This window comes from Coturnix japonica, chromosome 1 (assembly GCF_054131305.1).
Source record: "Coturnix japonica strain WE chromosome 1, WE-NBRP24, whole genome shotgun sequence".
Lineage (NCBI taxonomy): Eukaryota > Metazoa > Chordata > Aves > Galliformes > Phasianidae > Coturnix > Coturnix japonica.
Genome location: NC_140663.1, coordinates 20,641,972 through 20,664,598, shown reverse-complemented (window position 1 = coordinate 20,664,598; position 22,627 = coordinate 20,641,972). Strand labels below are relative to the sequence as shown.

General features: G+C 40.6%; 1 protein-coding gene across 8 annotated transcripts in view; it reads left to right on the top strand.

Annotated features, from left to right (window-relative positions):
- Window positions 1-1,914: 1,914 nt before the first annotated feature.
- The window catches only part of CPED1 (cadherin like and PC-esterase domain containing 1), a 136,718-nt gene continuing 116,005 nt past the window's right edge, over window positions 1,915-22,627 (top strand). For 4 of the 8 annotated variants that reach the window (XR_014938454.1, XM_085526213.1, XM_085526071.1 and 1 more), the window contains exons 1-3: window positions 1,915-2,052; window positions 2,527-2,994; window positions 13,170-13,356. Coding sequence is in view for 6 of the 8 variants with exons in the window: in XM_085526213.1 (XP_085382339.1) it covers window positions 2,743-2,994; window positions 13,170-13,356 (439 nt within the window). In the remaining 2 variants the exon portion in view is untranslated. Of the gene's footprint in view, window positions 2,057-2,178; window positions 2,278-2,526; window positions 2,995-11,498; window positions 11,617-13,169; window positions 13,357-22,627 lie in introns of those variants that run through there. The other 4 variants (XM_085526280.1, XM_085526118.1, XM_085526166.1 and 1 more) reach the window with 3 other exon arrangements.

Sequence of the window (22,627 nt, the reverse complement as noted above, 5' to 3'; positions counted from 1 at the left end):
GCTCTTGTGATGAAAAGAAACCACAAAACATAGGGAAAAAGCCAGCTCCCTTCTTGGAACATCTGGGAAAATCAGAGGAACAGAATGCAGATCCCCAGGAGTACACAGAGAGATCTGCTTGCCCTCTGCTGACCTCCCTTCCTCTACGTATTTGCAGCATCAGTCTTGGTGCAACAAATGAGAAAAACCTGCTGGCTTGTCCTGAAAACCTGGAGCCTTTCAGTGATTTTGGAGTTGCAGAATGGATGAAGTGCCTCTGAGATGCTGGGGAAAACGTAGGCTTAAAGCCTCCAGTTACTAACTGAACAGGGGGAAATGAGGTCAGGCTGGAGGGAGCACACAGTTACCTGCCGGGCTGCTGAGGGAGCAGGGGGATGAGACACAATTACTTTGTTCTCATGCAGGACTGTTGCAAGGGACTGTAGGCTCCATGCCATTAAGCAGCCTTTAATCTTTATCAAGCTATTTTTGTCAAGTCTTCTAGCAGTAGCATGGTAAACTCTTGACAAATCCCCTCACTACAAAGCTGGGAGAAGCTGACAACTGTGCAAATGCCACCCACACAGCTGAGGGTTGAGCATGCCACAGGGCAAACTCTTACAAGAGTAAAGCAACAGTAAAACAACTCTGCCATGCTTCTCCTCCACAGATGGGGTCCCGTGGTTCCCAGACTGCCTTCAGTGTCTCTACAGAGCTCCTCTGAATGTACCAGCTCCCCTGGGGCTTGTCCACTGTATGGCATGAATGCAGCCACTGGCCCAGTTTGCTGGCTTATCAGAGGCACTGCAGCACAGGCTGGCAGCAGCGGGGCCAGAGGGTGGGAGCTGGTGTGCTGGGAGGAGGGAGGACAAGCAGTGGGTTTCTGCAGAGTCAAATGGCATCTTCTGGATGGATGGAAAGCATCTACCACTGGAGGGTACCAGCAGGTTTTGTACTTATTTCCTGCCCAGGATAACTAAAAACCTTGTAATTTAGACAAGGACAGCTCCAGACAGAACGCTAAAATGCAATGCCTGTGCCAGCTGAGGTTCTGCATGAGCTACTGAATCACTTCATGGCATTTTTATATGTGAAAATTGATGGTTTTAGCTTGGAAGGAAAGAGGATATGAAAGATGAATAAATAGCAGCACTTCAAACAAATCCATGCTCTGCTCTGCTCTTCATTGCTGTATATAGACCAGCAGCTAATGCTGCTGCTGTTACTTTGTGCAGATTGGCCCAGGGATATCACAATTTAGCATCTGCTATTTCTTATACATGAAACACTGTAGGAAGAACTCTTCAAAAATAACCAAGGATGGAGGATAACACAGATGATGACGTGCACACAGATATTTTTAGCTAAAGGAACTCGATTGTTTGAGAAGTTTAGGTCTGTAAAGACATCAGAGTTCTTCAACTGTTCCCATCTGTCTCGTCCCTGTCCCATGTCAGCAGGGGGAAGTAGTAACTAAGACCTTCTGTGGCTTAGATACAAAACGCTCTCACTGGATTATTTTTGCCTGCCCTCCTTTCTTCCCCTCCTTTATTTATACTCTGCTAGAAGCTAGTGTATCTACTATGGAAAAGTACTGACGACTTCTTCGCCAGTGACACATCCAAGCAAACCTGCTTCCTTTTACAACATTTTTGGTTAATTTGGAGTCAAATACTGCAGGTGCCGCTCAGATTTCTACCGCCTTCGAGATATTTTTTGTCTGTTTTCAATTAGCCCGACTGCTGTAACAGCAGTTTTCTAAAAGCTGCAGTGCTGGTGTCTTGGAGGCACGCAGTGAGCGGGACACCTCTTGTTCCCCACCCGCTCCAGGGCTGCGTCTCCAGCCCTGAGCCTGCCCCGAGCTGAGCTCGCTTAGCCCCACCCTCTAAGCAGTCCAGCCTTTATTTATATGAAGTCTGTGGTCCAACTGGCTTCAGATGGTGTGTGTATGTGCGTGTGCCTGCCTCGGAGTGTGTGAGACGAGCTGGGATCATGAGCCAGGCTCCAACCAAGTGGTTTTAATCAGCAGCCCATTAAAGGGGACTGGAAAACTTCTAACGGGATGGGAGCTGAGTAAGTAAGCGTAACTTTGAACTCACAATCTGGACAAAACAAATGCAAGAGAAAATCTTTGTAGTCTGTCAGTTTTTAGATAATTGATTGCTCTTAGAGTGAGGTCTGTTCATAGTGACAGGAAAGAGGCAATTTAAAGGGACCGGACTGAAAGGAACTATAAAAACAAAGTGGGAACTGAGAACGCAAGAGAGGAAAAAAAAACAGCAAACGATTGTTCAAGAGGTTGGTACACTCTCTTACTCTTTTTGGCTGTGGACAGAGCGTGTTAAGCTTTAACTTCTTGCGTTCTCAGATGCTGTCTGGCTGAGCAGTTCCTGCTGCGAGGCTGGGGCTGCGGATCCCCTCTGCCCACCTGCCTGCCGCCAGGTCTGTCCTCCCGATGCAAGGAGGTCGGCACGGCTCCAGGCAGAGCACCCCATGCTCTATGGCATGCTGCTGTCTGCTGCTCCTCACTTTTCTTCTTTCCCACAGGTTGTTCCCGCAGCCCCATGGGAGGGTGGTTCACAGGACCCTGCTCTTCTGGATGTGGTGACTTCTTGCCAGGCACCAAGAAAGCACTCAGCAGCAGGAATTGGGAAAACCCTCCGTAGCTTTGGATAAAGCCCACTTTGGCATTTTTACCCTGTCAGGACATGGCTACTGCATCTGCAATGTGGCCAAGGGTGGAGTGAGGACAGCACGTTGGCCATGGTTTGTGGGCACAGCCCCAGGTGCCGCAGGCTTTGTCGCCCTCGCCCCTTCCTCCTGGCCCTGTTGGTGGCTGTCTGCCTTTTCTGCCAGACCCTGACTCCCCTCATGACCAACAGCTTCCTTTCAGCAGTTGTTAATGGCATCTCACCGAACAAACAGAGTAAAACACGGCAAGGAAGGTACAAGGAGATCTCAGCCAGAGACACACACTGCTTCTTCCCCATCAGTGATTCACACACATTGAAAAAGGTAAGTCAGCTGGTGGAGAGTGCTGAGCAATATTTAACACAGTGAAGGATGAGGAGTCTGACAGGATCATCTGAGTCCAGCTAAAATTAACCTGGGCTTGGAAGTCTGAGCTCTGTGTACAAACAAATGTGTGATATGACAGCGACATATGTGCAAGCACGTCTCCAGTACCAGCTCCTTGGTGCAGAGTTGCTATCCTGAATCCTGATGCTTTGACTGAAGCACAGCATTTACTCTGTGGCTCCAGGGAGATTCCAGTTTGCTGCACAGGCCATACTTTATTTTGGCTTTAGGAATCGGGTCATAGGCTTTCTAGTATGTGCACATAAATCATGAGCCAGTGGGGTTTCATGAAAGGGACTGAGGCTACTAGCAGCAAAGCAGCAGTTGTCTCATGTTAAAGTTATCTGCCAGTCAGTTTTGAATTTGATTGCAGTTATGCTGGAAAGTTGCATTTAACTGATTTTTATTTTCATTTTTATTTTTAAAGTGTTTGTCACATTTTCAAATCACACTATTTACTTTGGAATCATCCCACAAATCCTCCTCTGTCCTTAGGTTACCTGGCCTCATGTTTAACTTGCACAGAGTTCCTAGGATGGGTGTTAAAACCTAACAAATGTAGATGCTGTTATTTTAGTTGGAAAATGTGGTTTGTTAAATGTTCCAGACCAAGGCAGTTATTTTTACTCTGGAATCTGTGATGAGCATTAGCACAAATGGTTCAGGTTTTCTTCAGTCCTACAGAGTGTTGCTAATCGTGCAGCAGAGACCTCCCTGTAACATTATCATTACTGCTGGTATTTTATGTACAACTGTATCAGGACTATAAACATAAATCTGTGACATCCCAAATTACAGACGGCTACCACATAAAGAAGTTAAAGTTTCTAAGAATACAGAAAGATTGAGAAGGCTGGTAGGGTTCACAGTCTGAAAGGTCTGCAAGATTCAGTTTAGGAGAACATCTTCTGCAACAATGAAAAGCAGATCTATGGAATAACTTCGGCATTTATTCTTTAAACCTTAAGTCCTAAAAAATGGATTGTTTCATGTAAATGTCAGAGATTTTTTTTTCTTTTGAGTAGCAGAAATCTACTCTCGATTGCATCTGTCATAATTTCATGTTAATGACCCTTTAGTACTCCAGGTGCCAAGATGTGTATTTATTCAGTGTGACATGTAGTACAAACACTTACAGGGAAGAAAGCACATATGACAGTGTGAGTTTCATCATAATGCTGCTTTTGACACAGTTCATTCCTCGTCACTTGTGTTGTGGCAAAGAGAATCTCTAAACTCTGTAAGAACTGGCAGATAAGTGATGAAACTTTGGTTGTATGTTTTTTTGTCTGAAACTATCTGCAACGCCCACTTTCCCAATTGGTCTGTGGAAAATGCAGATTGACTTGAACTAGGTTTGCTGGCTGTTTGAAGTGAGAAGAAAGCTTATGTTCACGCAGCGCGCTGTGCTTACTGCCCTCCTGCATGCCTGGTTGGATGTCACTCTCACAAATGCTGAACCTGGAGCACAGATTTAAACACATATGTTAGCCCTTATAGGTATGTTTTCCAAGCCTGTGCTACTCTAAAACATTCCTCATCACATTCCGAAGACCACCCATAGCTGGCTCCCTGTTTGTCTTGAAAGTTTCCTCTAGAGCATTATGAACAAAATGCCTTGCACATGTTGGGATGTTACTCTGGGTTGCTCTCTGTTTTCAGAGAATACGCTATTAGTTGTGTGGGCTGAATAATAATCTCAGGGAACAGAAAAGACAAACATCTCCAAAAATCTCTTCCACTTTGTTTTGACAGCGTGTCCTTGAACTGCGTATTTTCGCCAACTGCTTATTCAAATAGCAAAAATGTTATCTTACTTGATTTTACTGGATACCCAGCTCACTTCTAGGACAGATGTAATGGCTGAAGCTTCTCAGTGTTTAATTTTACAGTCATGTGGCCACCCGCAGTAGCTAGTGGGAAACAAGTTTTCATTACAGCCCTGGTTTAAATACTCATCTGTAAATCGGGAGAAATACTCTAAAATATAGTCCAAAAATTATTCACATATTCAGTTAATCAGTCACGCTTGTATTCTTGCTCTGTGACTGGCCCAAACTAACTCATTGAAAGGAATCTTTTGTGCAGTCATACAGTAACTTAAAGGGAACAGCGAAACATGTTTTATTAAATAGATTTTCATTTTTCATTTTCATTTGCCAGTTTGGTCTGTAAATACATCTTTACCTACATGCAAGGTACTGTGGGATGGAGCCATTACCATTAGGTATATAGTGCAAGCCTTTTTTAAATAGCAAAAATGTAGATTTCATTCACAGTTTGGAAAACCCGATTGAGTTGATAGTAATTCTCACAGGAGAAGTGTTTTTTAAAAGCTGTCAGAGAGCTGATCTCATAGCCTTGTTTTCTCATGAACAGCGAACAACATCTGCTAGTACAAAATTAAATGCTAATATCTGCAGCATGAGAAACAGAATTATTGTGGTGACCCTTGAGCAGTAAAGGTGTGACAAGAAGTAAGAACTTCCAACTGCAAGCCATCCTTAGCTTCAGCCAGGGACTCTTACTTCCTACATCAGGACATATTTACCAGCGATGAGGAGAACTGGCGCTGGAGTATCTAAACTTCTAACAGCAAAAAAAGGAGCCAAGAAAAGCCTAGAGTGTAGGTTTGTGTAGTGCAGTACCATATCAGAAATACCTTTGGTAGCAAACATGTAAAATTCATTACACTCAAGTGTTTTAGCTCTGCTTCTTAGCTACTTCTGAGAAGAGCTAATTAGCTGGTCACAGCTGCATTTCCACTCTCTGAATTAAGACAACCTAAGACAACTTTGGTGTCTCTGCACTGCAGCATGTTTTGCCTGGTTAGACATAATACCTATGCTATTACAAGGAGGCAGTGAAGCAGCATTGTTCAAGTCCTCAGCACATTTTCAGCACACCAGTTCTCTAACCACAGCCAATGTATAAAAGATGGGGATTTAAAATTTTAAGTTGTGTCTTGGAGATTATTTCATGGATACTCACATCATTGCAGCCAGTTTCCTGGCTGTTTAGGGCCACCTGAGGAAAAAAATAAACAAACAAGAAGCAGCTGATTAAATGAGAATTTAATGAGTGGATAAGGCTGGCTTCTTAACCAATGAAAGATAAGAGGCAGATTGGAAAAACCTATCTCTATACTAATCTAACCTAATCTCTGTGTCTGGTGGGGTGTAATTTATTAAGTGTGGCATGAAGGCTAATGGCAGACTGATGTGAACATATTTCTGAGGTACTTCGTTGGGGATAGAGAATATAAGCATCACACTTTAGTAATAATGAAGTCTATAGGAAGATTTGGTTGAACATCTTGAACCCAGGCTATTAGGCTAGGTACCTAAAAGGTACTATCAGGAGTGAAGAACAGGTAAATTTTTATTGTAGCTTTGGATGTCCAGAGTGGAACATTCTTCTTCCCTTGAGTGGTGCTTTATCTAGTCAGAGTCAGGAGTCAGGACTTTCTAGGTAAGGTAAATAAAAGCTTAGATCTCCAGGCTGTAGTGCAGACATTTGAAAACAAATTTGATGAATTTCATCCTTTAAAGGTGCAAGATTATCTTTTTCTCTTGATATTCTGTATGGAATATGCTTCAGTCAGTGTCATCAGTAGAGAAGGGGTCAGGTGAGCAATGTTGGGGAAAGACGCACAGGTAAAGAAAGCATTGATTGAGGTAGGTGAGGGAGGCAGAGGAAGTGCAAGCATCCTTAGAGGGCAGATTGAACTTGCATTGGAGAGGAGAAATGGAAGCATGTACAGAAGTAGAAAGAAAAGAAGACAGAGCTGGTAGGGACTTTTGAAATGTAAATATGAAGAAGAAATTAAGCTGTGTGATAGAATAGGTGGAGGTGATTTTTGCTATTATGAAGAAGTTGGATGTCTTGAGAGCTCTGGATTGAAAATATTTCATTACACATAATAAGTTTTTATATATTTTAGAAATAAATTTTATTTTTGAAAGGACATCAATTTTTTAGAATGCAGTAAGCGAAGAAGAACCCTTTCAAAAAGAAACTTTCAAAAAAAAACTCTTTACAAAAGGAAAAATGAAGGGGAAAACTTTGCTGGTATGAACCTCAGTTAGCAGAAAGTATTTGATGGATGGTACAGTATCAGCAAGTGTATCAGCAAGTGGTTTCCTTGGAGTGATACCACATTGCACACTAAGAAAGCAGAGCGTTTTTCCCTCCCTTTTCAGTGTGACATTGCAAGACGCGCTGAGGAAATGGCTATTTTTTTACTGTCCAGATAGCTAGAGATATTTTGGTGATAAAGGGCAAAGCTATTGTGGTAGCAGTCAGGAAGGAGGGGCAGAGTGGAGTCTTTACAGGAAGAGAACTTTGAGAAGGATGCATCAGCAGCAAGTGGAGGGAGGGAGGTGGAGGGAATCTCGTTCATATGCTTCAATGGAGTTCTGTCCTTAAAGTCATCTGTTTTGCTGTATTGGTAGGATTTGGCTATTCATTTGTTCCCAGCACAAAACAGTTGATGCTGCAGTCCACATGCAATCATAAGCAAAGGCATTCTTAAAAATGAGTTCCATACTTCTAGCCCGGAGTGTTGTGATGACTATGCAAATAACTCTAGTTTTTCTCCTGGGTTTCTGAAGTCATCGGACACCAGCTATCATAGTGCCAGTAATTTAGTCACTTGTTCTGTATTTTCTCAGCAAACAATTGGAAGGAGAATAACATTCCAACCATTTTATTTTACAGCCCAGTCCTTTCTGATTAGGAAATCTAATGGAATAATAAAGGCAACGCATTTAAATGTCCTCCAGACAGGAAATTAACTTCTTTGGGAATTCTTGATAAAGGGGCTATGTACACTTCAAATACAACAGTAGTATGAACAGGCTTACTGTTTCTATAAGCTTTCATTTACGCATGAAAAAGAATTTAAAAGTCACATTTGGAATTAATAAAGGTCTGCACAGTTTTGTAAATGAACCTCTTAGGGCATTAGAACCACATGCTAAGTTACTATCATTCTTATTAATGATAGCTAATATTAGCATGATTGTGCCTCCGGAGTACAACTAATGGAAATTTATGGAAATAAAGTTGTGCCAGGCAGTATTTAGCAGTGAAGGTGCCTTTGCTAGCTAAGGAGAAATTTGAGCTCTACCTGTAAATATATACTAATAATGCTGGTGTTTTTAATGGAAGACTGGTTCTCTTTCATAGTTTTTCTTCTATATTCGCTTTTTTGTGTCAAGGGCCTTCAGTCTGCATAGTGGCTCATGTATATGTTCTGCAGAATCATAGAACCATAGAATGGTTTGGGTTGGAAAGGACTTTTACATCTAGTCCCAGCGCCCCTGCTGTGGGGTAGGGACACCTCCCACTGGATTGGGTTGCTCAAAGCCCCATCCATCCTGGCCTTGAATGCTTCCAGGGAGGGGGCAATGCATGTAGAAAGCAGTGGAGTAAGAGTAAGTTGCAGCCAAAATGTTTGAAGCTGTTGGACAAGGCCCTCGCAGCCTTGGCAAGCTTGTTGTAAGAAAGCCTGCCCATCACTGACACAGGGACTAACACCATCATAATTGGGTAGCTGAGATGTTTCACTGTTTTTGACTTTTTATCCTGAGAGAAGCTCAGGCGGACATGAGTTGAACCCTTATATTATAAAAAATTTTGTTTCTGCAGTTGAAGTGATGGCCAATTAAATTATATGGCAAAATTTCAGACTGTATATTTGCTTCCTTGCCAGGCAGAGACAATGCATCAACATTTATGGAATTGTGCAATCTTCTTGGAATCTGAAAAAAAAAAAAAAAAAAAAGCCAAGAAACTGCTTTTCTTCCCTCAATTTGAAATATCTTTGCTATTTTCTTCTTGGCCAAAACAACAGTAATTACATATTGTAGGATTCAATTACTGACCAAATTCTGGATTTTTAGAACAAATCAGGAATTCTGTAAAATACAGGAATGACTCAGAGACTAATAAAACTTATTCTATCTTTTTACATTTGTAACCTAGAAGTGAATAAACTTGTTTAAAGTAACATGTCAAAACATTTTCTCTTCAACAGAGAACTTCATAGTGATGTGAAACTCGGAGGTAGACAAAACTAAGAAGTACAGCTCAGATAGTAGATGTCTGTTTTCAGTCCAAGAAGGACAGTTAAGTAACTCTTGAATATTTGCTTTATGTAAATTCAGCTGTTGATCCAGCTTGTTAAGACCTCAGAGGAGTCTGCATTTATATGGAGAGGTTTAAAAAGATATATATTGAAAAAATCAGAGTAAACTTTATGGAGTTCAGTTTGCTTTCTTTCTTTTTTTTTTTTTTCTTTTCTTTTTTTTTTTTTAAGTTATTCTGTGAACTGGAAGCAAAACTAAAACATTAATTTTTATGAATTTTTATATACTCCATCATGTTTCCTTAGACAAGTTGTGAAGGCTGCGGGTCATCTGTGTAACAGCCAATTGCACTAAAATGACATCAGTCTCTTAGCTAAGTTCAATGGTTTGCAAGCTGTTGTAACAGCAGCTACATCATGTCAAAGTTGACATACATTTTGTCCTATATCATATAGCAAATCTCTGCTTTGCTGTAAAGTGTCATTAATTCTAGTGAAGACAGCCACATTATTCTCTTGGTAAGGTGAGGAGCTTAGAAATTAATCACCAGTCTTTTTCACATAGGTGCATTGACTCTGTTGTAAACTGAAATTGATAACACATAAGTTACAACACTTTCAGTTTGAAATTTCAAACTGAAGAAGAGAAAATAAAATGGTTCGAGCATTAAAGCATTTGCCATTTAACACCTAAATATTCAAAATGTTGTCCTTTTCTTCTAAGCCTGATATGCAATGAAGTAATATGAATAGTAATAATCAGGACCGCAAAATGTCAAAATATGGGAATAGCTTATTTTCCTCTTTTGCACTCTGCTTATTTTATGCCAACTGCATTTTTATGATTGAGAAAGATCATACAAAAACCAGCAGACTCCTCAAGTGCAGAAACATGACTGCTACTTCTATAGTATTGGAAATGTAACTAGATCAGCATGGCTAGCGGTGTACGATATTTTATGTACAGCTTTGGAACATAATATGGAATCATTTGCTACAAACGTGAAGTTGGCCAAAATATTTTGAATTCTGTGACTCTAATGAGGAGCTGAAAAACAAAGAAAGAACATTTTCCCTACATTGCGCTAGTTTGGGAAGAAAACAGAAAGAATACAGTGAATCTTTTAACCTGGACTGCAAATAGCTCTGAAAGGAAAGGAGAGGGCAGAGGAAATAAATCTGGCAACGCTATACATGGATCTCAGGCAAGTACCGTAAAAGGCAGTGAGCTACTTCAATTTGTTTAGCAGTGGTGGGTTAGACATCAGGTGATGGTTTTAACTTTAGGGATCCAAGTTGTCTCAGTGTCACAAAGATCCCGTCATCTCTTTCAGAAAGCCAGAAGCTAGAAGAGGTGAATCTCTTGGCCAATGTCTGAGGCACGGGAGGGCTTGTCTCCAGCCAGGCCTTCCTGTGCCTCACAGGCTTGTGAGAGGCGGATTCAGATACCCACAGCCTGAGGCACTGTCTGGCCTGTCTGTTCCCATGGGATGAGTGAGAGTGACAAAACGAGGCTGCCATGGACTGAGGCCTTCATCCCCAGGGAACGCAGGGCTCACAGGGCCTTTAATCATCGTTTGTCCTTCCCCAACCTCATAGTTGGGGAGGTGGAGAGAGGGACTTCATTGCTGGAAAGCAGAGGAATACTAAAGAAGGCTTTGCACCTGCTAAACAAGAGAAAACATCAGTGGGAAGGAGCTGCTCACACAGAGAGCATCACATGGCACCAAGGCCCAGAACCACAGGTGTGGGATGTGAGGCGACGGCCATACTGGCACAGAGCCTGGGGACTGTTGCTTATGGGGGAGAAGAAAATTGTCATGGGGTGCTCACAAGAAAAGCTATTACCATTTGTTTTAAGCAGATATGTTTTCATAGCAGCTTTTATTAGCTGCATGAAAAAAAAAAAGCGCTAACAGAGAGTGAAGGGAGGTGCACATAGAGTACATTAAAGCCTGAGATGGGACTCATTCCAGAAAGCAAACAGTCTCAGCTGCATGGGGAGGGGTGTCAGTGGGGCAAGCTGCAAACACAAGCCAGACACAAATGTGTCCTGGGTTGCAGCTCCTCAGTGCTCCTCGTGTGTCCTTGGTTCACCCTGCAGTGCTGGCCTTTGCTGCACACATGGGATGGAAAAGTGAATTTGTCTGCAAAATAAAGCTGGAGGTGTCTCTCTTCATAGATTTTCTTCCATGTTGCAAGTGAAATGGAAAGTGGGAAACATCTAGTCACGCATCGTGTGATGTTATGCAGCAGTAATGCTGTGGAGAAGGCAACCCGGGGTGGAGGGGGTGGGGGGGAGGGGGGTGGGGCAGGGACAAGGGCTGGGTTTAGGAACAGGAAGGGAGAGAAGAGGAAGTGGAGGGGAGCTGCTGCCAGCAGCTTCTAGAGTTACCCGAGGGACAGAAGGGAGATAAAAGGAGAGCGATAATGGGTGAAGGAGTGCGTAAGAAGTGAAGCATGTCAAGGTGGGGAAACTGCAGTGTGCTAACTGCAGGACTAACACATTTTAAATATATTGCAAGGACAGGAGAGGACATTTGACAGGGTTACGTAACATAATTCCTGTGACTTCAGTATGTGCTATTTGTGCTTCTTCCAACTAACATGTGAGCATCGTTTATTTGAGTATCTCAATGACTGACATAGTTTGGGGTTGCACATTTATACATTATTATGTACAAGACTCTGACAGCATTATATCTAGTTATATTTCAGGGTCCTCTAATCAATTACACCAATCTTTTCCACAGCGGATGTCAGAGCTGGCATACAGACAGATGTAGCATTAGAGGCTCAGGGCTTTAAAATAGTTTGTAGCCCTCTCTGCCAAGGAGAAGCTTTAAATGAATCCACCCCTCTTTCTGATGGAACCCAGGATGTCATTGGCCTTCTGGGCTGCAAAGCTACAGTGCTGGCTCATGTTAAGTTTTTCATCAACCAGGACCCCTAAGTCCTTCTCAGCAGGGCTGCTCTCAAGGACTTACTTCTCTCAGTTTGCATACATGTCTGAGATTACCTCGACCCAAGTGCAAAACCTTCCTGTACTTCACCCTTGAAAATAATTTTTCACAAATGTATATACTGCCAAAAAGCATTGACATGAGTAAAGAGTGTGTGAAATTTCTTTTTGGTAAGAGAAGGATTATGAAAGTTTGGTAAAAGCACAGCTGCATATTATTTGCCATTTACAGGACTGTGCTTAGCCAGTGTATTAAAACCCATAAACTTATTTGCCGTAACTTGAGTCAGTACTGCACTGCGTGCTGTTCCCTGGTTTCAGCTTAGGTGGAGTTAACTGCACAGTGTTTGGTTAGTGGTGAGTGACAGTTGTATTCCTGGCCTGAGGGGCAGAGGTGCCGCCATGATGACATGAGGCACGAGGTGGCTGCAGTGCAAGCTGGGCCGGGCTCCATGCAGCCTGTAGGACATGCCTGCTAGCTGGTGAACATACTGCTGAGTGACTTTAACACTAGGTCTCAGGCACATAAACAACTGGACACATCTTGAATGCTTTTGTTTATATTAAAACATGTTTCTTTTTACAGCGTGGTCTTTGTGCAAAAATGGTGATGCCTTGTTTGTGTAACACTTCCTACGTCCAGAGATAAGCTTACTAAAATCAGAATTCATGGAATAACTTTATTTTTGCAGCAGATACTTTTGATGACTACTTGGTTAAAATTCATGAACTTGCCAAGAGCTAACAACATCCTGAATCCTTAAATGTTGGTATGTTTCAATCCTAAGGACAAATACTTTTCCCCAAAGAAAATCTCATTTGTTAATGGTGTTTTTACTGCAAAAGAATGACTAGAGTATTCCAGATATTAGTGACCTGTTTTCCACATGGAGCATCCTGTTTATATGCCTTATGCAAGGCAGAAATCTCTCATTATACCAGAAATACTTCCCAGATTGTCACTGTAATTTGCTACTGTATTTTTGTGAAAAACAACTACGTATTATGCCCCTGAAAGATCGTGTCTTAGAACCAGTGTTTTTGCATTGTTTGCTGTAGATTGAAGACACTGTTCTCCAGTACTTTGGAAGCCGTACGAGAAGAGCGATTCTGTACGCACCTCCTGCCCACAGCAAAACTGAGCGTCAGCTCTATCAGCACATCCTGGAGAAGCATGGATATGCAGTCACAGTCCTTGAAAACGGGCGACTGGTGGAAGATCTGAGGCATGAGGGCCCTTATCACAGTAAGAATAACTTGACTCAGTTAATGAGTTCACTGCTAAATGTTAGCTATTGTTCTGTTTTCCCACAGTGGTAAAGCTTATATGCTCTTGATGTGAGTAAGACCAAGTTCTAACCCTTCTGTGCAGATAATTTTTCACAATTTGATGATTCTTCTATTAGAAACACTACAAAAAAATGCAAGTGATTCATCATAGTCTTGGGAACCAGGTTAGGTCATTTCAGTATCTGATGAGCTCTCATACCAACTCTACCAATAACTGAATGTGTTTCACTAGAGGATTTTATGATACTCAACTAGTATCTGCAACATTTCCCTCTTTGTCATTTTCTCTTTTAAAGGAAAGTTGCATGCATAAAGGTATTATTTTTCCTGAGGAAATATTTTGCTAGTTTTGTAATGTATGCAGTAAGCTTGTTAAAGAACATGATACACAATTTCATTTTACACTTGCAGTAGAAACTGAAGGAAATTACTGTTAGTTATTTCCCAGTTCCTGTAGAAATTTGATCTGTTGTTAAAGGGCTACTGCAGAAGCTTCATGTCTTGCACAAAGAACTACAGCTTTGTGATGTAGAATTACAATGCGCCTGATAGAAGAGCTTTGGTTACAGGTTTTGTATGCTGACCACGGTTAAGTGATCTTGGACACTTTAGAGATATGAACTCAAACTGTGATCTCAATTTGGTATTCTGGAAGTCCAATTTGAAATGGGAAGGCTTTGAAAAACACACACAGGCCACTATTCTGTTAGTAGTAAAATAGAATCATAGAATAATCCAAGTTGGAAGGGACCCATAAGGATCATGGAGTCCAACCTCTAAAATAATGTAGTTGGTTGTTTCTCATGCTAAAGAGAGTGCCATTTGTATCATTCAGATCTGCAATAAATTCCTGGGGCTACCAGAGAGCTCAGTTTTGCTTTGTGCTTTAACTGATCTGAATAGTTTAATAGATGAAAAACATAATTATTCAGCGTGTTTGAGGCTGCTCAAGATTCCACCATAAATTTCAACTGTCTCCAAGAAACTTTCTTGAAAATGAGATACATATTCTTTTTTTGGCAGGCTGCATTGGGTACTAATAAATTGTCTGTGCCTTGCTCTCTTTTAATGCAATCACTTTTCACAATCACCTTTCATCTACTCCTTGCCTTGTGTACTTTCCATCTTAGAGTGACAAGATGCAGTGTGCCTACAGTCTTTTCTAGTGTCAGATAGGCTGCGGAGGCAAGGCAGCATCCCTGGGGACCATCTGTATTTCACCATCTGTGTGAAATATTTTGATTTCAAATGGCTGAAGAAGTGGGCATGCCAAGTTCAGTTAGGCCTTGGAAAAAATAGCTGTACTAGATTTTGCTACAGTGATCAAATCAGGCTCAGGTTCTGCAGTACGGGTTTTTACCCGTACTCTGCAGAAATGAACGTAACTGTGGATATTTATGTTTTACAATCTATCCGGCACCGATAGTTCCTGCAGAATTTTTCCAGTAATTAAAGAACAGACAAACACAATTTTAGTTCTTTTCCAGAAACACCTTGCGGATTCCAGCAGAAGTTAGATGCACTGAAAAAAGATCTTTTTTTTTTTTTTTCAGGTTAAGGTAAATTAATCACTAATTAATCACTAATTCCATTTTATGACAGCAGAATCTTGCCTTTAAGTTTTCCATTTGTTATGTAAGTACCTAGCTTTAAAGTTACATTTTAAAAGCAAAAGTAAGTAAAAAAAACTTGTCTGCATACCAAAACAATGATCTTGTTTTAGAACAAAACAAGTTGAAGTTATTTTTCTTTGCCAGCAAATGATGAGTTTTACTGTTCTGGATGGGAGAGTGCTTTACAGAGCATGTTCTTGAGAAGGGTATTTTGAGACATGTTTTGTCATAACATTTTTTCTAATAGGAGCACTATAATTTATTTAAAGCGTACTCCTTGGAGCCTCTATTAAAAGATAATGGACTGAGAATCGAAGTTCACGAGTGTTGTGAAGAACTCTCTTAAATGTCATTCCTTTGTACTTGATATTATGAAGCAGCTCTTGCCTGGTGTTATTATTTTTGTGCACTTTCAGTGCCGTCTGTCTTACCCATCTATCTTTGAATGTTCAGTCTAATTTTGAAAGGAATTTTTGCTTAGAATGGCAGTGAGCCAAGAGTCGAGCAGAAGTCATTTATGGGAAAAAAATTCACCACAAAACATTCCTAACTTTTCTGTGTTGACCCATTATGAGTTTTGGGACCAGTTCAGCTCCTGTTTGAAACCCAGTGTGACAGCTCTGCACACTGATCTGCCTTAGAGATGTCACACACCTGGGCTGCAGCACTGTTTTGAATTCCTCGCTGCCAGAGATAAATGCTAGTGGAAATTTTTTGTTTCTCCCAGAACAACCAAAATATTTTGAGGTTTGGTAACTGGAGGGTAGTTGGCTGAAAGGAAGAAGCATATATATATATGTATATATTGTTTGTTTGTTTGTTTGCTTGCTTGCTTTTACATGCAAAAAGACTAGTTTATGGCTTTCTTATGAAAAATGTATACAGATGCTTTTTGTGGTAAAATACTGATTATTCAGCCCCCTAATTTTTCACTGAAAACACTTTTGTCAGTAAATTCTTATGCAGCTTTGTTTAATCAGAAAGAAGCTGTGCTTTCTTCATTCCTTTCCAATTAAACCCATATGGAAGGAAAAGTCCATGGGCAGATAATAATTGTGCCTGCTCTGAGCTGCTTTGAGTCTTTTAGTGGCAGTCCTAAATGAGCCAATTTTGCTCTAAGGTTTAATGTGCCTCTGTGCTGCTGGGATGCAGATAGGCAGGCACTGCTGTTTTAATAGCCGATAATGGAATAGTAAAGTTTTGCAGAGCTGAGACTGTCATCTTGGATATGCAACCATTGTTGGGCTAGATCCATTCTGGCATGATGAGTTTGACCACTAGGGATAAGGAAAAGACTGAGGTTCTCAATGCCTTCTTTACATTTGTCTTGAAAAGTCAGACCAGTTATTCTTGGGGTGCTCTACCCCATGACCTGGACGTCTGAGATGGAGAGCAGAATAAATTCCCCATGATTAAAATGGGAACAGTTAGAGACTACTACACCATATGGGCTGCCATGAGTCCATGGGGCCGGATGGGATCCATATGTGTGTGCTGAGGGAGCTGGTGGAAGTGGTAGCCAAGGCACTTTCCACCATCTATCAGTGTTCCTGGTCAACCAGAGAGGTCCCAGAGGACTGGAGGCTTGCTAGTGGGACTGTCATCTACAAGATAGTTTGTAAGGAGGATTCAGGGAGCTACAGGCCTGTCAGCCTGACCTTGGTACCAGGGAATATTATGGAGCAGATCATCTTGAGGAAGATCATGTGGCATGTGCAAGACAACCAGGGGATCAAGCCCCCTTCTATGATTGAGTGACCTGCCAGGTTGATGAGGGGAAGGCTGTTGATTTGGTCTACCTAGACTTCAGCAAAGGCTTTGACACTGTCTCCTGCAGTATTCTTCTGGAGAATCTGGCAGCCTGTGGCTTGGCAGATACACTTTGCTGGATAAAGAACTAGCTGGATGGCTGCGTCCAGAGAGTGGTGGAGAATGGAGTTAAATCCAGCTGGCGATTGATCAAAAGTGGTGTTCCCCAGGGGATGGGGATTTTGGGGCCTGTCCTGTTCAGTGTCTTAATTGATGACCTGGATGAGAGCATTGAGCACACCCTCAGTAAGTTTACAGATGACACCAAGTTGGCTGGAAGTATTGATCTGCCTGGTGGTAGAAAAGCCCTGCAGAAGGGTCAGCACACTCTGAATTACTGGGCCAAGACAAATGGGATGGAAACAAGACCAAGTGCCAGGTGCTGCACTTTGGCCACATCAACCCCAGGCAACACTATAGACTTAGGGCAGAGCAACTGGAAGACTGTGTACAGATCATAAAGATAACAGGTTGTCTAGGCCATCTATAAATGACAGATAGAAATGATACACTTGTGGGTCTTTTTTTGTCACTTAGGCAGAAGAAGGTATGTTTAGTGTCTTGCTTCTTCCTGAAATGTGACAATATAGGCATAGACTCTGGGACAGGTTCTGCCTTTAACATAGCATTGGTGGGGGTTGAAACTGGTGTCACACAGCCTCACAGAAAAGAATATTTTAGGATCAAAAGAAAGATTAAGAAAGTCCCATATGTCCAAGCTTTCTCCTGAGGGTTTACTCTCCTTTCCTCAACCCAGAACAGAGCTGTTTTGTTTTGTCAGAGGTGAGCAGGATGAGCTGTCTTGCTTTAGACACCCTTCAGATATCCTTAGATCCTCCCAGAAAGGCAAATACTAGAGAACTTTCAAAATATCTTCCAGAGTCTTCTGCCTTCTTCATTGTCCTTCCAGCCTTAGAAACTCCCATCTCTGGGGCCACAGCAAAGACTGAGATGGTCTGTGAGTCCCTATGGCTCTGTGGTGGCCTGCTAATATTTTCATAGCATTTTTTCCCTATGAAAAGTCAATTTCAGAAATCTGTGGCACCAAAATGCATTTCTGCCTTCCAAAAATAATGTTCTGTAATTGCTGTCAGCTGTCAGTTAGTTTTCATCTAATTCCACGCTTTTCTCACATTACATCTAAGAAATAAACTAGGAGAAAGAATTAAATGAACTACTTACATCTTTCTTTTTGAAACTATCAGTATTTCTGCCCTTTGCTCCATATGCCTGATTCATTTGGCAATGGTGACTCTCCCTTAATACTCATTTGCTTCTCTTCTCAGTTCTTCACCTTTACTGATAGTTATGCAAAGCTCAGAAAGTTGAAGGCTCTGAACAACATGTGCAGTTGTACACTACAAATCTGACCAGACAGTTTGAAATTCATTCTGCAGTTACATGGAAAATTCTGTTGTTACAGCTAGCCTTTGGAGCTGGAAAGTTTCTACACAGCCTTAATGATAGCTGGTTAGTTTGGCCATAGAAAAAAGCAACTGTGCAGCAGGCAGACTTGAATGCACTGTAATGTCATATGCTCCCTGCTGTCTTTGAATGGTAATTCTAATACTTTGGCGGAAGTTTGTGCATCAGCAATGGGTAACTTTAAAAAAGAATCACAAACCATTTCCATTCTATTGATTTTACATTATTTCCTATGTTTAGAATACTGTGGTGAACGGTTTAAACTTTATTCTGACTTCAAAAAGACTGTTACAGTACATATATTGATTTGAAGTTTGTTGTAGGTTTTTTGTTGTTGTAGTTGTTGTGTTTGATTGATTTATTTTTATTTTTTAATTTATTTATTTTTGGTGATTCATTGTTCCATAAAATAACCCATGTTAGCTTTGGTCATTATTTGCCTCCTGGCTTAATAAATCTTGATATTTATTTCAACTGAAATCAACAACATGATATTTCATGTCATATTCATTTGCCTGAAATTGTTCAGTGGATATCATATACTGAAAGTATCTTTAAATTTAAATATATTGCAAAGAGTATTAGATCTGAAGTTATTTCCTCTTTCTTAATGTTGTCGGTATGATTGCACTGAACTCCCTTCTGTTTTCTACCATTTTAACAGCACTCTGTAATTCACACAGCTTGGCTGTGTAGAGTAATCCTAAATCCCAGCAACTGACTTTGAGGATGATCTGAATTTTTGTAGCTGTGGGAGCAGTGCTTGGGTGGAGCTGCTCAGGAAGGGATGAATGAAGCAACAGACCAGAGTGAGCAAATCCAAGGGAATCTTGTCTCTCCTCGCCATGCACTAGGCTCAAAAAGTCTGTCTGGCATTTAAGGTGGCATCCCACACCACTACTTCGATATTGGAGGAAGGAGAGTATAATCCCTCATTGCTGAAGCATCCTGAATATATTCAAATATCACATATTCTGCTGTAAAATACTGATTTGTCAAGACTGACTAATTGTTATGGTGGACATTGTTTATGCCTCCATCCTCAGCTTTCCATGGAGTGCTCTGTTGCTTCCCTGCACCCAGAGGTTGCTGCCTGAGAAGCTGCTGTTAGGGGAATATCAGGAGGCACAAGCCTACAGGTGCTTAGCAGATGAGGAGTGGTGTTAGCCACAGGTTTCTGTCTCTCTCTGGGTGCTGCGTGACAGTAGAAGCAACTGGGGAGAGAGGAAAGAAAATTCTTCTTCAATCCTATGAAAAAGCATTCCTCCAAATCATACCTTGTCATTTCTTTTTTCATTTTGGTTTACTGGTGGCTTTTGGAAAAATTGCTGTTTAAAGAAAATCTACACAAGAAGTTAATGTCTATGTCTGCCCATTTCTATTTACATTAGGCCTCAGAAGTGGAGAAATGTGACCAGATAGATCTTAGAGATGAAGAAACAAGGATAGAAGCCATATAAGTCACTGTCAAAAACAGGATGATAATATGTGCTTCTTCACGTGTATATTTATGTTATTCCTTTAGTGAATTGTATCACCTCTGGTCCTCTTCACTTTTGAACGGAGGCTAAATCAGCAAAAGAAACAGCTTAATTGCTGACATCTGGCCAGCAGCAAGGTGGGAACTTGCAGAAGTGCTGCTTCTGGAGCACACTCAGTAATACTGTCCTCAGGGCTGCTAATTAGTCTAGAGAATTAACTACAGCCATGTGTTTTAGAGGCCCCTAAGGCCATAGCTGGTGACTTTCAGGTATTCACTTCTTATTTTTCAGGACATTCTATATCAGCAAAAGTAGTGAGAATTAGAGGGCAGACTGGAGACAGGAGGAAAGAGCAGAAATGCTCTTTCTTAAATGAACATGAGGACTGAGTTGACTTGGGGAAAGTATTTGTTAATACACAATGTAAAAAAATGGTTACTGACAGGGAAGAAAGAATAGTTGGTACTTTGTGTCCTACTAAATAGGTCTGGATGTAAAAAATAGTTCAATATTAAGAGATGCTGAGGTGTAAAACTAGGGAAGTAATTGTATGCATTACCTGGATTTGTGAGGCATCCCTTGTTAGAGGCATTAAAAAACAAAAACAAAAAACCACTAAAAAACAAACAACAACAACAAATATTTTATTGGGTCTACTGTGTTCCACTGTGGGGTAATGAGATGGACTCACAGATCTGAAATTTATTGGATAGTCAAAAGGAAATGAGGCAAGTAAGGAATTGAGCAGTGAAACACAGCTATTTCTAAAGCAGATGGAGAGATTCCGTGTACCCATCACCTGTGAGTCAGGGCTTCAGCTGAAGCCCCAGCATTATGTAGTTTGCAACATCTTCTGCATCTTAAAATACAAAATTTTCCCAAATAAATAAATAAACAAATAAAATCCATGAAGAATATTCCTTACAGGAGTAGGGAAATGGGGAGGACCACAAACTCAGAGGTGCATTGAATAGACAGCTGAAGTTGAAGAAGGTAGAAAGTAAATGGCATATTCTGAAATAAGATGATTTTCACGAACCAGTATGAATTTCTAAGAGAGCTAAATTTCTTTCTTAACGAGGAGGTGGAGTTTGGGATGTATTGAAAGGAACATGTAGCATTATTTCTAACACCTCTTTAACTTTATATTTTTAATTATTTGGAGGATAATGAGGAAGAGATCGGTTTTGTTCTCTGCTACAGCCTCAGACAAGTTTCCACGACATCCAAATAACTTTAGCAAACAATTATAAAGAATAAAGGCCTCAAGGAAAATTGCTAGTGTGTTCTGTAAACATCTGGTTGCCATTTTCAATTACAAAGACCAACCCACTGAAGGAAGCAGTTTAGTTTTTTTGGAACAGAAATGAGACACTGGGGTTTTTGTTCTTTTTCATAGTGGAGAGTAAAGGAAATGTCAGAAATAGAGAGGTCACTAGATGCTCAGCTTTTGTAAATACGAAAGTCTCTGAGAAAATTAAAGTAAATTGAAATCAGGTTTTGAAAGTGTAAACAACCCTGTGGAGTTGAGGTTAAATAAGCAGGGCTGGAGATCTGAGCGTGCCAGGAAAAGCACAAGATCATTCTATCTCATATAAGTAATTTGAAATATTGTGTAAAATAATAATGGCAAGGCTGGCCACAGAATTATGTGGTGGGTTACAGTACAAGTACATGCAGATATATAAGAGTAGCAGATACAACTTCTTTGCCAAAAATCATTTTGGTTAAGTCTCGGCAAAAGTATATAGCTGACAGAATGCAAAGCCAGTCAGTTTCTTAATGGAAAATATGTCATGTGAGTCCTGTGAAAGGTTTTGATGAGTAAAACATAAATTTCAGAAGCTTTTTTTTTTTTTTTTTTTTTTTTTGGTGTTTGTGTGTGTTGTTAAGCAAGGAATTTCTTAAGCTAAATTCTTAGCAATGTGGTGATCCTCAGAGCATGCTTTGTTACAAGCATACTTAATATTTGTTAAATTTCTTCTGCTTTCGTCAAATAAAATTTCATATAGTTTTAAGGAAGAAATGTATACCAGAAACGTACTCCGTTGTGGTCACATTTTGATTTTGCGTATTTCAGTTCAGCCTGGCTGTTTGCCAGAGGGTTGAAAGCAGATGCCACAGGCATCCTTGGTTGCAATACAGAACAGATCAGTTTCTGGCATACGCAAGTAAATTCTGCTCTCTAATGTGATGCTGTGGTTTCTTGTCAAACAATGCAAATGCACTGTATATTTTTCTGAACAATATGTTTCCTCCTTCTTAATTATTAGCAGAACATATCTACGTTCTCTAGCAGAAGAGCAAACAGATTTTTTCTTTACACCACTAAAAAAACAAACAATGCATATTTGTACCAAAAACCCCATTTCAAATGCCCTCTTTTCCTTGAGGAAGAAAAATTCTTTAATTGTCCGTAACAAAAGTCTAAGGACATTGAACTTTGTAAAGTTATAAACAAAAGATGGTATTTAGTCATAAAGTAACTAAACATGCCTTTCTTTGAATGTTCTTTTTGGTCATGTAAACAGAACATACAGTCCAATGCAGAGTGGTATTCATTAGACTGACTTAGAATTTACAATAATTAAAATATTGCACGGTGATTACACAGTGAGCTAAAATTAAAACTTTCCTGGAATAAATTATGTCACGTTAACAGAATCTGAAAAACACCAGTGTCTGAGCAGATAAACATGCTGGCTGAGGGAAAGCAGCAATGTGTGCAGGTCCACTGAAATAAAAGAAATATGAGAGTTTGAGGTGAAGGTATACAAGATTTATAATATGCGAGCAATATGCAAATCCTTTTAGACAGTTCAAGGCAATGATTCTTAAATGTAGTCTACAGGAAAAGAAGGTAACAGCAGATAATTGTTTATTCAAGTATTTTTAAAAT